Raw genomic sequence first — 12,288 nt, 5'->3', positions numbered from 1 at the left:
GCAAACAGAGCAAGTTTATATTCCATGTTACCTACTTGAAGCCCCTTAATACAGTCATTCGCTCTAACAGCCCTGGCCAAGGCTTCGATACAAAGAACGAAAATCAGAGGGGACAAAGGACAGCCCTGTCTCGTTCCATTGCTTATAGAGAAATTGTCAGAAAGGATCCCATTACCCACACTCTAGCCGATGGCTGTGTTTAGAGTGATAATATTCTATGAAGGGCTTGTGGACCCAACCCAATGTGCTCCAGTACCGCCCTCATAAAGTCCCAATTGACTCTATCGAAGGCCTTTTCGGCATCTGTAGACAGCAACACAGTAGATGTCCTGCTGCTAGAGGCCAGATGTATAAGGTTGAGGATCTTCGTCGTATTATCTTTTGCTTCTCGGCCCGGGACAAAGCCCACCTGGTCACTGTGAATGAGTGATGGGAGAAACTCGTTCAATCTAAGAGCCATCAATTTCGCTAAAAGTTTGAGATCCACATTAAGCAAAGAAATGGGCCTGTAACTGGAACACACTGAGGGGTCCTTCCCCTGTTTAGGGATCACAGTAATCTGAGCCTCCAGAGACTGACGAGAGAAGTGTGTATCTGCGGAGATGGAGTTAAAGGCCTGTGATAATCTGGGGGCTAGAGTCTCCTTAAATGTCTTATAATAGGTGGTGGTAAAACCGTCCGGGCCTGGGCTTTTACGTAGGGGTGTGGAGGAGATAACTTGTTCCACCTCAGTTAAGGTGAAGGGAGCTTCTAGGGAATCACGGGCGGAGAGTGACAACTGAGGGAACGCCACTTTAGCTAAGTATTTCCTGGATCTCAACATATTAGAAAGGGGATCGTGGGCCGGAGAAGGGTCACCTAGGTTATATAAGGTAGTATAATAATTTTTAAAACTCGCTGCTATCTCCGGTGACTTAAAGCAAACGGAGCCCGCGCTATTTTCCATAGAGGGAATAAAAGAGGCCGTTCTCTGGGATCTAATTGCCTGTGCTAGCAAGCGTCCTGGCTTATTTCCCCATTTATAGTATTTGCTGTTACATTTACGCAGAGATGCTTGGGTTTTGTTATTGAGGGTTGTCCGGAGGTGCATCCGGGCTTCGGACAGCTCCGCCAAGTCGGAGGGAGACGGGGAGGATTTATGGCGGGCCTCTAGAGAATGGATTTTATGCAACAGAGCGGTGATTAAGGCCAGTCTGTTCTTCTTCACAAAGGAGCCTAATTGGATCAATTTACCTCTTATGACACATTTGTGGGCCTCCCAGACTGTGATTTTGGATAGATCCCCCGTGTCGTTAATGACAAAGTAATCTGATAACGCCTTATCTAGTTCTGATTTGCAATACTCATCGTATGAGAGGGATTCATTAAGGCGCCAGGTCCAAGGGCCAGGGTATCGGGAGGGGGCCGAGAGAGATAGGAATACCGGGGCATGGTCTGACCAAGTAATGGAGCGAATAGAGGCGTCCACTAATAAGGGGAGGTGTCTATGGCTCAAAAACAAATAGTCTAGGTGTGAGTAGACCTGATGTGGTTGTGAGAAGAATGAGAAATCTCTGTCAGCGGGATGTGTGACCCTCCACGAGTCAGCTAATTAAAGTTCATGAAAGACCTTCCTAACCTGTCTATGTTTTTGTGCAGAGAATTTAGGGGCTGGCGGGGAGGTGTAAATGGAGGGGTCCATGGACCAGTTTAAGTCGCCTCCCAAAACAACAATACCCGTCATAAGGGCTTCCAGTCGGGGAATTTGGGACCGAAAAAAGGACAGTTGGCCCTGGTTTGGAGCATAGAGGACTGAGAGTGTACGCCTGAGAAAATATATTGCATTGGACCACCAGCAATCTCCCAGGAACTAATTTATGGACAGAGACATCAGTCACTTGTAGAGCTTTAGAGAAAAGTATAGCAACCCCTTTGGATTTACTTTCGGGATTATTGGAGTAGAAGGCGAGGGGAAATCTATGACTTATTAAAGAGGGCCTGCGAGCAGAGATCTTAAAGTGTGTCTCCTGAATCAGGGCCACATCTACCCCATCTGACCGCAGTGTCCGAAACAAATGGGACCTCTTCTCAGGGATGTTAAGACCTTTAGCGTTAATTGAGGCAAATTTAAGTGTACCCGGGGCAGACATCAAATCGTATCACAACACAGGATAGCAAGAGACTCGGACCTGTCACCAAAAACAATAAAAAAACAATACAGAAACGAGAGAAAGGAAGAAGAGCAGGACACAGAGAATAGGAACATCATAAACAAATAAACACCCGCAATGGGAGAGCAGGTAAGTATATATACCAGCTTCCCCATAGGGCACAACGGCCGTGTGTGGGACTGGGGCAAGGGAGTCACCCCTACAGGCACTATATCTATTATAACCATTTTAAAACCAAGCAAACATTAGTAGTAATCGGCAGCACCAACTAACTAATCACTAATACAGTCACAAAACTCAACTCCAGGTCTGCAGGCAAAACCGGGGGGGACACAGTGAAACGGAGCGGTAGTAGCGCGAGGCCACACAGGACGTGTCTCACCCGGCATGCCACAGCCGGAACGTTCAACCCTCCTGCAGAAAGCAAGGAGGTCCGGTTTACAGGGCAGTGACGAACAGTATCTTCAGGTAGCGGAAGAGTCCTGGCACGTGGGAAGGGGTTTTGAAGCTTTCTTCTGAGAGTTAGTTACAACTTGCCATGGCGCTCCATTCTGCGCTGGTTGGGGCGGGTGCAGATCCGGGAGGATGAAGTCCCAAATTCGGGATCCTCAGGGGTGAGAGACCGAGACCGGAGCAGAAAGTGGGGAGGTCAGAGGGAGTAAGTAGGGTGTGTATCTTCCCCGAAGCAGATACCTGTAGGCTGAAAGGGAACCCCCATCGGTACTTCAGTTGTCGCTTGCGGAGTTCCTCCGTAAGGGGGCGGATGATCTTTCTTTGTTGAAGCGTATGCCAGGAGAGATCTTGGAAGATGGAAGTAGGGTCACCATTAAAGTCCAGGCCATCCAGGCGGCGCACTTTGCTCATAATTTCCTCTTTCTGAGAGTAGTAGTGCAATCGACATATGACATCCCGAGGCCGGTCGGAGGGGAGCCCCCTCGGTTTGAGGGCACGGTGAGCCCTGTCGAAGACTATGGCGGTAGCCGGGTCTTTATCCAGAACTGCGTTGAATATTTTCGTCAGAGCATCCACTAGGCCTGTCTGGGGGACATCTTCTGGAATACCTCTCACCCGGACATTGTTCCTCCTACCTCTGTTGTCCAAATCCAACACACGAGTCCGTAGCGACCGGATTTCCTCTGATTGAGCTTTAATAACATCTGCTAGGGACCCCAGAAAGGCATCCGCAGAGTCACGATGGTCCTCTAGCGTGGACACTCTATCTGAAAGCTGCGAGATATCATGTTTGATAGATGCCAGCTCTCTATGCATGGTGTCTTGGAGGTCCTGTTTAGTTGGGAGCGTTTTCATAAACTGCAGGATGTCTTGAAGAGCGGTGTCGCTGTGGGCGTGTGGGGCGGGTTGCTCCATCGCTAATGGGGAGGCAGGAGAAGTGGAATGACAGGAGGAGGGGCTTGAGGGGGAGAGATCTCCAGAAAGCATAGCGGGAGTGGGTTGTGGGAACGATCTCATTCCCGGTTGGGACACGGTCTCCCTAGATTGCGTAGTATTACTTTTCTTTTTCCCGGATCTGACCATGCTTAAAGGAGGACAGGTGGTTAAATGATAGCATGTGATGGCGCGGCCATACGTCCAGTGCTGCTCAATAGGCTGCGAAGTGCCTACAGCATGGTGACTCCCAGTGGAATGGCACTAGCACACCATTAATTAATTTCAGCCATGAAGATAATGAAGCACACAGTGGGCATCGGTTTCTGCCTCCCCGGGGAGGAGAGGGCGGGTTCTGGGCATTCGCGTTGCCGGCTCCCAATATGCGTCCCGAGGCAATTTGCAAGATCTATCAGGCAGGTATAAGACAGGAAAATCACAGCTATTAGTCCATGTATTTATGTAGGAGAGCCACAAGGGGGAGCCCCAGCTCAGCACATACACTTCATAAGGCGAATCCACTGTGCAATGGAAAAAGAACCCGCAGTAAATATTAAATGCACAGGAACTGTACCATGGTCAGTGGTGGAACATATGATAAATAGCCCTCTAATAGCCCTTCCCCAAACGGTGAAGCAGGTAGAGATGGTGTAGATGGGGCTGTTCGGTCCAAAAGTGCACTGACACCAGTAAGCTATATAGGGTGTATGAACTTAGAGAGATGGCTGCAATAAAGACCCCTACCAGCCGAGGGAATAGAGAGAGGGTTAGCTGACTTTCAGGTCTGCGGCAGCTGGAAGGCTCGGGTGGGTGAGGCAGGCATCCACAGGTGTATGTTGTGGCCGTGTTCCGATCCCGGAACTCACGGCCGGATCTCCACTCAACTACAGCCCCCGGTCCCAGTGCAGGGTGGATGGAGGCCGCGGCCGCCCGGTGACGGAGGGAGCCGCTCGACCCACCAGGGCTGTGCAGTAAGCGGCCGTGGATTGACCTCAGTGGGGGCAAGGGTGCTGTGCACACCACAGGGCCACCGGGCGTCATGAGCCAAGCAGGCGGGGGGGACTCACCAGCCGTCCAGAGCCGCCACTGCCGTCAGGCTCGCAGGGCCTTCACCTCCGCCGTCGGGTCTCAAGGGGGATGACCGGAGGCGCTGCCGCAGCTCTCGCCGCGTGAGTAGACGCCTCCGTTCCCGAACTCCGCCGCTCGTCGCGGAAGCAGATCTCCCCACACCCGACCTCCGCTGCAGGGATGTAACGCTCAGCCGAGCGCCGAGTCCGGGGGGAAACTCCCACTACAGTCTCCGGCTCCACAGTGAGGGGTAGGCCACAACCCGCAAGAACCCTTAAAAGGGCTCCCCGGCTCCGCAGCCACGACCCCTCTATCACACAGGCTGGAGAGAGATAACAGGAGACAGTGGGGTCAGTGGGAGCCCCCAATTATATATAAATTCTGCAAAAATGTGCAGGTCTGGCAGGAGCTCCTGTAGAGCACGTCCTCTCAGCTTGCTGGCCAAACCACACCCCGGCCATTAGCTTTCATATGAAGAGAAACCAATGTATTCTCGAGCCAAGACAAAAGGAAGATATCGTGGTGGCTGCTTTCTCTAATGCATGGGTATCTCCACTATTTCAAATATATTCTATATAGCAAACAAATGTTTCCGATTTCACACAGATCTATAATGACTGTAAAAAGCTATGGCAAAAATATGGCAGCAGTATGTGAGAGTATGCAAAGTATTGGTACGCTTTGTGTACGCTTTTGGCGCCAAAACTTTTACACACAGATTTTAAATAGCTTTTTTCCTGTTTCCTCCAGATTCTATCAGCACCTCTGTAGACTAGACAAAGCAGACGTGATCTAATCGGCACAAAAGAGGGGTTTAAAACACCCAAGCAACCAGGAAAAGGTTTTACTTAAAGATGCGTCTCCACCCTTTGCTGGCAGATCAAAGTCTGCTATGGTCTGTAAGTCTATGAATGTGTGAAAAACCGGATGAGCTCCCAATTGTTACTGCTGATTAACATACAGGACAGAAAAGCTATACCTTTTACACTAAAACCCTAGCCGCTGCGGCTGCTGAATGTAATCCTTAACCTACATACTTTTTACCCAGTTAGCATACACAGGCCCGTACCGTATACGCACTTTGCGTACACACGCCGCAACGGACATACAGAGTACACACTTTGCGTACACACACACACACCGACACGCTGTAAGCACAATGCAGCTACACTTGTGGCTGAAATACACCTTAAACCTTAGCAGGAATGGGACATGACACCAGTTGTGTTTAAATATGTTGGGAACTGACCCACCAACAGTTATTTACTAGCAGGGGGTTACAACAGTAATATTATTCACAATAAGAGATACAGGCTACAATCAATGATACATACGTTTGTTTGCAAGCGCCTCCCGGTCCTCGGTCAATCAAGATAGATGACTTTCAGAGAATGTGTGGCCGGCCAGGCAGTGTGGCTTTTTATACATTTGTCCATTTCATGATACAATAGAAACTAATCTCTTCACCCATAGGTCACAGGGCTGGTCATTTACAGTACAGGAGGGGTCATAGGTCGGTTTGAATAGGTGGGCGATGCCTGGCTCAGGTGCACTTGCAGATGGTCTCCACTGGGTTCCCGCCGAATATCAAAGTACAATAAATACAGTGTAATATTACTATTCTGTTCCTGCGCATATCTATGCGCAGGAGCGTGCTATCTTCTGCAAACTGCTACCGGAATATTGCTCTTAAAATACTGTACAACTGGATACCAAACACCACCTCCTACCCTAATTCTGTCCCCTCATATCCTGTAAAGGTGAATTCCTTTGTTACTGTACCTTTTAAGCAAGTAACTCGCTGGTGTGGTGCATGTAGGCTATGTGTAAATTGTGCACTATGTGAATTAAATATGAAATGTGTCTTTGTGACTTTTCCATGCAAATACATATGCTACCGTAATTACTCATACCAAGCGCTAATACGGACCACCGTGTGAGCGGTCATACGCAACCTGCGAGTATGTGCACGCACGGCAGAACAAGTACGCGCACAGAGGCCCTCTGTATGGTGTTTGTACTTGGTGCGTATGGCTGCAATATTTTCGACTTCGACAGTTTTTCAGGATTCAGGATATTGCAGGGTTCCTAGTGGATTCCATGAAGGACCTGGGCTCCATGGCTGTGGGGATCTCTTCAATGTTTGTCTCGGCTCGCAGGGGTTTCTGGCTGCGCCAATGGTCTGCGGAATCCAGGAAGAGCGTGGAGGGCCTACCCTACACGGGTCAGGCTCTCTTTTGGGAGTCGCTGGATGCGTGGATTGCCACGGCTACCGCGGGTAAGTCTACTTTTCTCCCCTCAGCTGCACCTGCTATGAAGAAGCCTTTTACACCAGCTGCGTCACAGTCCTTTTGCCCCGCGAGGCAAATCAGCTGGGCCTGGAGGACGGTCAGGTGGGGGCGAGACTCCGACAGTTCAGCCATGTCTGGGTGTCGTCTGGTCTGCACCCCTGGGTACTGGATATAGTGTCCAGGGGGTACAGACCGGAGTTTCAAGATTCTCCGCCTCACCGTTTCTTCAAGTCAGGCTTACCAGCTCTGCTGGCGGACAAAGCAATTCTTCTGGGGGCCATCAGAAAATTGTTGGTTTCGGAAGTCGTTGTTCCGGTTCCGCCTCAGCAGTGGAACAAGGGTTGTTATTCAAACCTTTTCATGGTACCGAAACCGGATGGTTCGGTACGGCCTATTCTGAACTTAGTCTCTGAACCCTTATCTCAGGGAGTTCAAATTCAAGATGGAATCTCTGAGAGCTGTCATCTCAGGGCTAACTGAGGGTGAGTTCCTGGTGTGTCTGGACATCAAGGATGCTTACCTCCACATCCCCATTTGGTCACCGGATCAGGCATACCTCAGGTTTGCGCTGTTGGACGACCACTATCAGTTCCAGGCTCTGCTTTTGGCCCCTCCACAGCACCAAGGATTTTCACCAAGGTGATGGCGGAGATGATGGTTCTTCTCCGCAAGCAGGGGGTGAACATAATTCCTGATCTGGACGATCTCCTGATCGAGGCGTCGTCCAGGGAGAGGTAATTGTGATCCATCACGCTTACGACACAGCTGCTCAGGAAGCACGGTTGGATCCTGAACCTTCCAAAGTCTCATCTGGAGCCGACGCGGAGGCTGTCTTTCCTGGGAATGATCCTCGACACGAAGGTGCAGAGGGTGTTTATCCCAGTGGAGAAGGCATTGGTGATTCAAACAATGGTCCGGGAAGTCTTACGGCCTACCCGGGTGTCGGTTCATCAATGCATCCGCCTTCTGGGGAAGATGGTAGCCGCCTACGAGGCTCTGCAGTACGGCAGGTTTCACGCTCGTCCATTTCAACTGGACCTATTGGACCAGTGGTCGGGCTCTCGCCTACATATGCACAAGAGGATACGCCTGTCTCCGAAAGCCAGGATTTCACTCCTCTGGTGGCTACAACTTCCACACCTTCTGGAAGGCCGAAGGTTCGGAGTTCAGAACTGGATCCTCTTAACCACAGATGCAAGTCTAAGAGGTTGGGGAGCAGTCGCTCTGGGGGAAACCTTTCAAGGAAAGTGGTCGTTTCAAGAATCCCTTTTCCCAATAAACATCCTGGAGCTAAGGGCTGTGCACAACGCCCTCCTGCAAGCAGCACATCTGCTACAAGATCAGGCTGTTCAGGTACAGTCGGACAACGTGACCACAGTGGCCTACATAAACCGACAAGGCGATACAAAGAGCAGGGCTGCAATGTCAGAGGTGTCATAAATCCTTCTCTGGGCAGAAAGGCACGCTGTAGCGATGTCAGCAATCTTCATTCCAAGAGTAGACAACTGGGAAGCAGACTTCCTCAGCAGACACGATCTCCATCCAGAGGAGTGGGGCCTCCATCCGGAGGTGTTCGAGGACGTAACCGCTTGGTGGGGAGTTCCTCACATAGACATGATGGCCTCCCGCCTCAACAAGAAGCAGGGGAGGTACTGTTCCAGGTCGAGAGACCCTCAGGCAGTGGCGGTGGACGTACTGGCAACACCGTGGGTGATTCCGTCAGTGTATGTATTCCCTCCACTTCCTCTGATCCCAAGGGTTCTTCAGCTGGTAAGAAGAACAGGGATTCTGGCAATCCTCATTGCTCCGGACTGGCCGCGAAGGGCTTGGTATGCGGATTTGCTGGATCTTCTTCTGGAGGATACAAGGCCCTTAGCTCTTCGGGAGGATCTGCGGCTGCAGGGGCCGTTCGCCTATCAAGACTTACCACTGCTTCGTTTGACGGCTTGGCGGTTGAACGCCAGATCTTAGCTCGGAAAGGTATCCCGAGCGAGGTTATCCCTACCCTGATACAGGCTAGGAAGGGGGTAACGTCTAGACATTACCACCGTATTTGGAAAAATGTTTCCTGGAGTGAATAAAGAAAATTTCCTGCTGTGGATTTTCAACTCGGACGTCTTCTACTTTTCCTGCAAACAGGAGTGGATATGGGCCTGAGATTGGGCTCCATCAAGATCCAAATCTCTGCCTTGTCCATCTTCTTTCAAAAGCAATTGGTTGTCCTTCCTGAGGTTTAGACCTTTTTGAAAGGGGCCCTGCACAACCAACCTTCTTTTGTGGCGCCAACGACACCCTGGGATCTAGATGTGGTGTTGCAGTTCCTACAGTCAGCTTGGTTTGAGCCTCTGCTGGAGGCTGACATAAAGTTTCTCACGTGGAAGGCGGTCACTTTGTTGGCCTTGGCTTCTGCTCCACGCGTGTCGGAATTGGGGGTTTTATCTTGTAAAAGCACTTATATGAACTTTCATGAAGACAGAACGGAACTTAGGACTCGTCCGCAGTTCCTGCCTAAGGTTGTATCGGCTTTTCATATCAACCAGCCTATTGTGGTGCCAGTGACTACTGACTACTCAATTGCTTCAAAGGCCTTGGATGTTGTGAGGGCTTTGAAGATCTATGTGCAGAGGACAGCTCGTCATAGGAAAACTGACTGTTTGTCCTGTATGATCCCAAGAAAATTGGGTGTCCTGCTTCGAAGCAGTCGATTTCACGCTGGATCAAGTTTACTATCCAGCATGCCTATTCTACGGCAGGATTGCCGTGTCCGAAATCGGTTAAGGCCCACTCTACTCGTAAAGTGGGTTCTTCCTGGGCGGCTGCCCGGGGTATCTCGGCACTACAGCTTTGCCGAGCTGCGACTTGGTATGGTTCGAACACGTTTGCCAGGTTTTGCAAGTTCGACACTTTGGCCTCTGATGACCTCAAGTTTGGTCAAGCGGTCTTGCATGAGCCTCCGCGCTCTCCCTCCCTGGAACATCAAGGAAGAGATAGCATAGAGTCAGTTGAAGATACGACTGAGGAGAGCGGGAGAGAGGTGCTTGGTGGAAAGGTAGATTTCAGTATCATCAGCATAGAGATGATGATGTAAGTCAAAAGAGCTAAAGAGTTCACTTAAAGAGGATGTGTAGAGAGCGAAAAGTAGAAGCTCAAAAATAGAACCTTGGGGGACGCCTACAGTTAGAGGAAATGGGAGGGAGGTTGAGTTTTGAGATGAAACATAGAGAAGGAACGGTCAGAAAGGTAAGAGGACAACCAGGGGAGGGCAGTATCATGCAGACCAAGGGAGTGAAGGATTTGCAGGAGGAGGGGGTGGTCCACAGTGTAAAATGCAGCAGAGAGGTCAAGGATAATAAACAGAGAGTAGTGGCCCTTGGATTTAGCAGCAAGGAGGTCATTGCAGACTTTCCTGAGGACAGTTTCAGTGGAGTGGGGAGGACGTAAAAAAACTGGAATGGGTGAAGCAGTGAGTTGGAGGAAAGAAAGACAGGCGGTATTGGACTATTTGTGGGCAGTGCGGATGGTGTAATGGTTAGCATTACTGCCTCACAGCACTGAGGTTATGGGTTCGATTCCCACCATGGCCCTGGCTGGGGAGTTTGTATATTCTCCCCATACTTGCGTGGTTTTCCTCTGGGTACTTCGGTTTCCTCCCACAATCCAAAAATATACTGGTAGGTTAATTGGATTTCAACAAAATTAACCCTAACGTGAATTTGCTGCTGGAATATGTGTGTGTTATATAAATATCTGGTAACAAATAACCAGTAATAAGTAAAGATACGTTCAGGGAGTATGGAGGCAAAGGGAGGAGAGAGATGGATCAGTAGTTGGAGAGAGCAGTTGGATCAAAGCTTGCTTTTTTAAGAATAGGGAGAATAGGTATAGGGTCAAGTGAAGTATGATTGTTTAGAGGGGTAAAGGGCAGCACAGTAGGATGAGAGCATAAATTTGCAATGGAAGAAGTCTGCCTTGGAGTGTGATTTCCTCCACTGTCGCATAGCGGTACGTTAGCATTTTTTCAGGTATCTGGTGCATTTGGTGTGCCAGGGTTGAGGTGTCGTTTTGCAAGGGTGAATAGTGGTCAGTGGGGCAACAGTCAAGAGCAGAAGTCAGGCATGCGTTGTATAGGGAAGTCGCTTATTCAGGGCATGAGAGAGAGCATAGGAGAGAGAAGTGAGTCAAACAGGGAGGACATAGAAGTGGTGTCGAAAGCCTCAATGTTACGCTTAGTGATAGTAGCCTTAGGTGGTAGAGATAGTGAAGCAGAGAGAGCGAAGTTAAGAGGTTAAGAGGGGGAAACAGGCAATTGGAGAAATCGGAAATATCACAGCGATGAATAAAGACTAAATCAAGCGAGTTCCCATTCACATGGGATCAAGAGAAGGTTTCTGGGAGAGTCCAAGTGAGGATGTGAGATTATGGAGTTTAGAGGCAGGGTATTTAATGAGGATGTTGAAATCACCAAAGATAATGGAGGGAATGTTTGTTGAGAGTAAGGAGCCAAGAAGCAAAGTTGTCAAGGAATTTAGAGGGAATGCCAGGGGGATGCGGTAAATGACAGCTACAGAATATAAGGGAGGGTTCTGGGGGTATGAGTAGGTACAAGTAGCTAGAGGGTAGTAGGACCCCAACTCCACCATGGCAAACCTCCATTTGTGGAGTATGTGAGAATGTGAGTCCTGCAGCAGGAGAAACTGTCAGAGGGGGTAATCCAGATTTCAGTGACTGCTAGGGGATGCAGGGAATTGGGACCAGTTTGTTACAGACAAATCTGGCGTTCCAGAGAGAATCTGAGGGGGTGATGTGAACGAGATTATCAGGGTTGCTGTAGCGATGAGGTGGGATAATTGTGGTACTGAGGGAGGCGAGGTGGCAGGGAGCAGGGCTGAGTGGAAGAGCAGTAGGCCCAAGGCAGGGCAGAGGTAAGTGACAGTGGTTTTACAGGAGAGGAGTGGAAGGGAAGCAGTGGGGTGGTTGGGAGACAGAGGAGGGGAGAGAGGAGGAAATGTAGGTGAGAAGTGTTGGGAGCAGGGGACAGAATACAGGATGGGGCAGACAAGTAGTGTTTGCGGGCATTAGCGACAGGCTGGACATACAGTAGTGTGGATGATGTAAATAGGAGTATAAAGATGGAAATAGGAGTGGTGGCTGTATGATAGAGGCGTAGAATTGCAGAAATGCAGGTGAAAGTACAGTGTTGGTATTCAATGGCAGTCATTTGGTTTTAAGCAGAATGTATATCTAGTTGCAGAATTTAAGTAGAAGGAGGTGTTGGAAATGAGAGGGTATGAGGGTACAGGAGGAAAAAAAACTAAACATTCAGACTGGATTTGCAAGTATATAAAAACAAAATGACACGGTAGGTTCCGCATGTGCATGAACAGGTTTGGGAA

The 12,288-nt window shown here is 49.6% G+C and overlaps 1 protein-coding gene across 12 annotated transcripts in view; it reads left to right on the top strand.

Moving 5' to 3' along the window:
• The window catches only part of PHKA1 (phosphorylase kinase regulatory subunit alpha 1), an 828,488-nt gene that overhangs the window by 121,604 nt on the left and 694,596 nt on the right, over positions 1–12,288 (top strand). Inside the window, exon 1 of one of the 12 annotated variants that reach the window (XM_063937032.1) lies at positions 5,376–5,503. The exons of the other annotated variants lie outside the window; for them this stretch is intronic. Within the exon in view, the coding sequence (XP_063793102.1) occupies positions 5,459–5,503 (45 nt within the window). The 5' untranslated portion in view covers positions 5,376–5,458. Of the gene's footprint in view, positions 1–5,375; positions 5,504–12,288 lie in introns of those variants that run through there. 12 annotated transcript variants of the gene reach the window in all.

Source organism: Pseudophryne corroboree, chromosome 8 (assembly GCF_028390025.1).
Source record: "Pseudophryne corroboree isolate aPseCor3 chromosome 8, aPseCor3.hap2, whole genome shotgun sequence".
NCBI classification, from domain to species: domain Eukaryota; kingdom Metazoa; phylum Chordata; class Amphibia; order Anura; family Myobatrachidae; genus Pseudophryne; species Pseudophryne corroboree.
This window is presented reverse-complemented; position numbering and strand designations above follow the sequence as displayed.